Source organism: Eurytemora carolleeae, unplaced genomic scaffold (genome assembly GCF_000591075.1).
Source record: "Eurytemora carolleeae unplaced genomic scaffold, Eaff_2.0 scaffold1465, whole genome shotgun sequence".
In the NCBI taxonomy this organism is placed as follows: Eukaryota; Metazoa; Arthropoda; class Copepoda; order Calanoida; family Temoridae; genus Eurytemora; species Eurytemora carolleeae.
Genome location: NW_019397362.1, coordinates 1,304 through 3,805, shown reverse-complemented (window position 1 = coordinate 3,805; position 2,502 = coordinate 1,304). Strand labels below are relative to the sequence as shown.

Sequence of the window (2,502 nt, the reverse complement as noted above, 5' to 3'; positions counted from 1 at the left end):
TTTTCCATCATTTCTTTAAATTTTGTCAATCCCAAATGGGATTGAAAAAGGAATTATATGAACCCCTGCTTTTCTCACATTGTGCCAGCTTTCGACCCTGAAAGAAAATTTTTGGAAAAAAAACTAACTATAAAAACGAATCAACTAAATGCACATCACAAATCTGAATCATTTTAATGCACATCACTATACCTAAATCGCCTATGGTCTTGCAAGTTTAAAATTTAAAAAGCCTTTTTATGAGTTTTTAGATTTCAAAATGTTAAATTCGGCCTTTTAGTTTCTACCTGCGCTGCATATTTGGGTGCTGAGTATGAATATGATCTTGACGCGAAGTTTGGGTCTGGATGCCGCGTAGCTGCAGCTATAAAATCAGCGGCAGTCATTTGAGATTTAGCTTCTGGTAAACTTTTTACATTAAACTGTTGTACAGGTTGCGGGTTAAAATGTTGTACAGCTGGTTGTACTGTCTGATGTAGAGCAGGCAGATTGTTCGGCTGAAAGTTAGCAAATCTCTGTTGTACTGCAGGTCTTTGTACAACAGCCGGGACAGGTCGTCTTTGATTTGTAACCAGGGATAGGGAGGGGGCATCAGAAGAAACTAGATTCAACGCTACATCATCCACGCTCTGGACAAAATTATATTTTCTGGGGCAGTTTGTGTACGTAATTTCAAGTGACACCCAATCTCCATTTAAAAGTGCAGAATGTCTAATTAACAATGGTACTCTTTAAACTTTTCATTGATGACGGAGAAATGCTTATTTCTAGTCTAGTCTGTCTGTTTGTTTGTATCCAATAAACGTCAAAACGGCTGAACCGATCGGGCCCAAATTTTTTGTGGGACATCACGTGACCCCAGGGAAGGTTTATGAATGATCAAAATTTCAGAAATTTGTGTTTAAAAGTTTTTTATTTTGTAAAATTTTGAAAATGCACGAAAAAATATTATTAAATCCCCAAACTATTATTTGTTTTTGCTTGTACAAAGAGAAGATGCTCACAGATAAAGCCACAATTGAAAGTTGAAACAGAAGATGGGCTCTGAAAGCCTAGTAATATATATTAAATGGTAATCTCCATTGATCTATTTTTAATTTTTTCTTCTTTCATTACTCATTAACACCTTAGCCGATTCGCCTCATAATTTGATTGAAAATTGGTTAGAACCATATACTAGAAAGTTCTTTAGCTCAATTTAAAATTCTAAATTGAGCAGGTTTACTTTTTTTTTTACAATTTTATGACTTACCTGTGTTTTGAGTTCTTTACGCTGTTTCCAAAGTTGGAATGGAGTAAGGTCCCAGGCGGGGTTATGCACGTATTCACCTTTTATCAACAGTTTAAATAAATATCTCATCTCATACAATAAACATAAAAAACTGTCTCTTTTGTGCATTAATGTTTAGTTTTTAAAAAAAAATATTTTCTTTTAAACTGGTTTCCTGTATTGTCGGGAACATATGATCCATCCTTCAAACTATAATAATAAAAATGATTATCATAATAATAATAGTGTAGCGACGAAAGGAATAAGACCAAATGAATAAGACCAAATGAATAAGATCAAATAAACTGACTGAATATATATTTATCAAAAACAGTATTTATACTAGATGCAGTATATCATAATCTAAACAATAACATGTGAAGTATGGAATATGCTGTGTACTGCATTCCAGGAATCCAGGGGCGCCACAATAGTATCAATAATGATTATAACAATGATGCTAGAAATTATGATAATAATAATGATAATAATTTATTATCATTATTATTATTATGCTATAACGCATGATAATGTAAATACTAACAAGTTAAATGATAATATGAAACGAATTGTCGAGATTTTAATTTAACTTTATATTTTTCAAATTTAAACTTTATATAGAAATTAGTTTGGGAATCCAGTAGTGCCTGAAATAAAACTTTTAATTTCAAAATTCATAAAAATTCTTTAAGTTACTCGAGCTCCTCAATTAAAAATTTGATGCAAATTGGTCAAGGGGTTCAAGAGTTATGATTGGAGGTACAACCACACAGACAGACAACAGTGGTTACATGCACTTTATTATAATAATAATAATTAAATATTATAATAACCAAGTGCTTAGGACATCCCTGTGGTGTACCACCCTAAACTAAGCTTTAGGTGCTTACTGCAGTGATCTGCAGTATTCTGACCGAATGAATAGTTTGGTATAGTGAAGAGTTTTAATATAGTTCCCAATCAAAATTGGAGGCAAATCGGTCAATAGACTTCGATCGAACATACACACAAACAGTGAAAAAGACTTCAAATATAGAAATAACCTTGTTTGTCCTAGAGCCCCACTAGCCAGCAGAACTAGAACTGAAAACAAGAACACAAACATTTTATTAAAGAAATCTGAAAGTTCTTGGATTAAAAGCTGTTCAAGGTTTTCAACCGAGAATTATTTAAAACTGACTTAACTTTCAGCAATAAGATTGGTTCCCAGCCCCCCCCCCCTCATCCACCCT

At 33.0% G+C, this 2,502-nt stretch overlaps 1 protein-coding gene across 1 annotated transcript in view; it reads right to left on the bottom strand.

The window, feature by feature from the left end:
• LOC111713753 (uncharacterized) overlaps window positions 1–2,414 on the bottom strand; it is a 3,675-nt gene extending 1,261 nt beyond the window's left edge. Inside the window, exons 1-4 of the mRNA XM_023488696.1 lie at window positions 2,314–2,414; window positions 1,446–1,480; window positions 1,253–1,329; window positions 288–629 (exon numbers count right to left, since the gene is read on the bottom strand). Of these exons, the coding sequence (XP_023344464.1) occupies window positions 288–629; window positions 1,253–1,329; window positions 1,446–1,480; window positions 2,314–2,375 (516 nt within the window). The 5' untranslated portion in view covers window positions 2,376–2,414. The remainder of the gene's footprint in view (window positions 1–287; window positions 630–1,252; window positions 1,330–1,445; window positions 1,481–2,313) is intronic.
• Window positions 2,415–2,502: the final 88 nt, after the last annotated feature.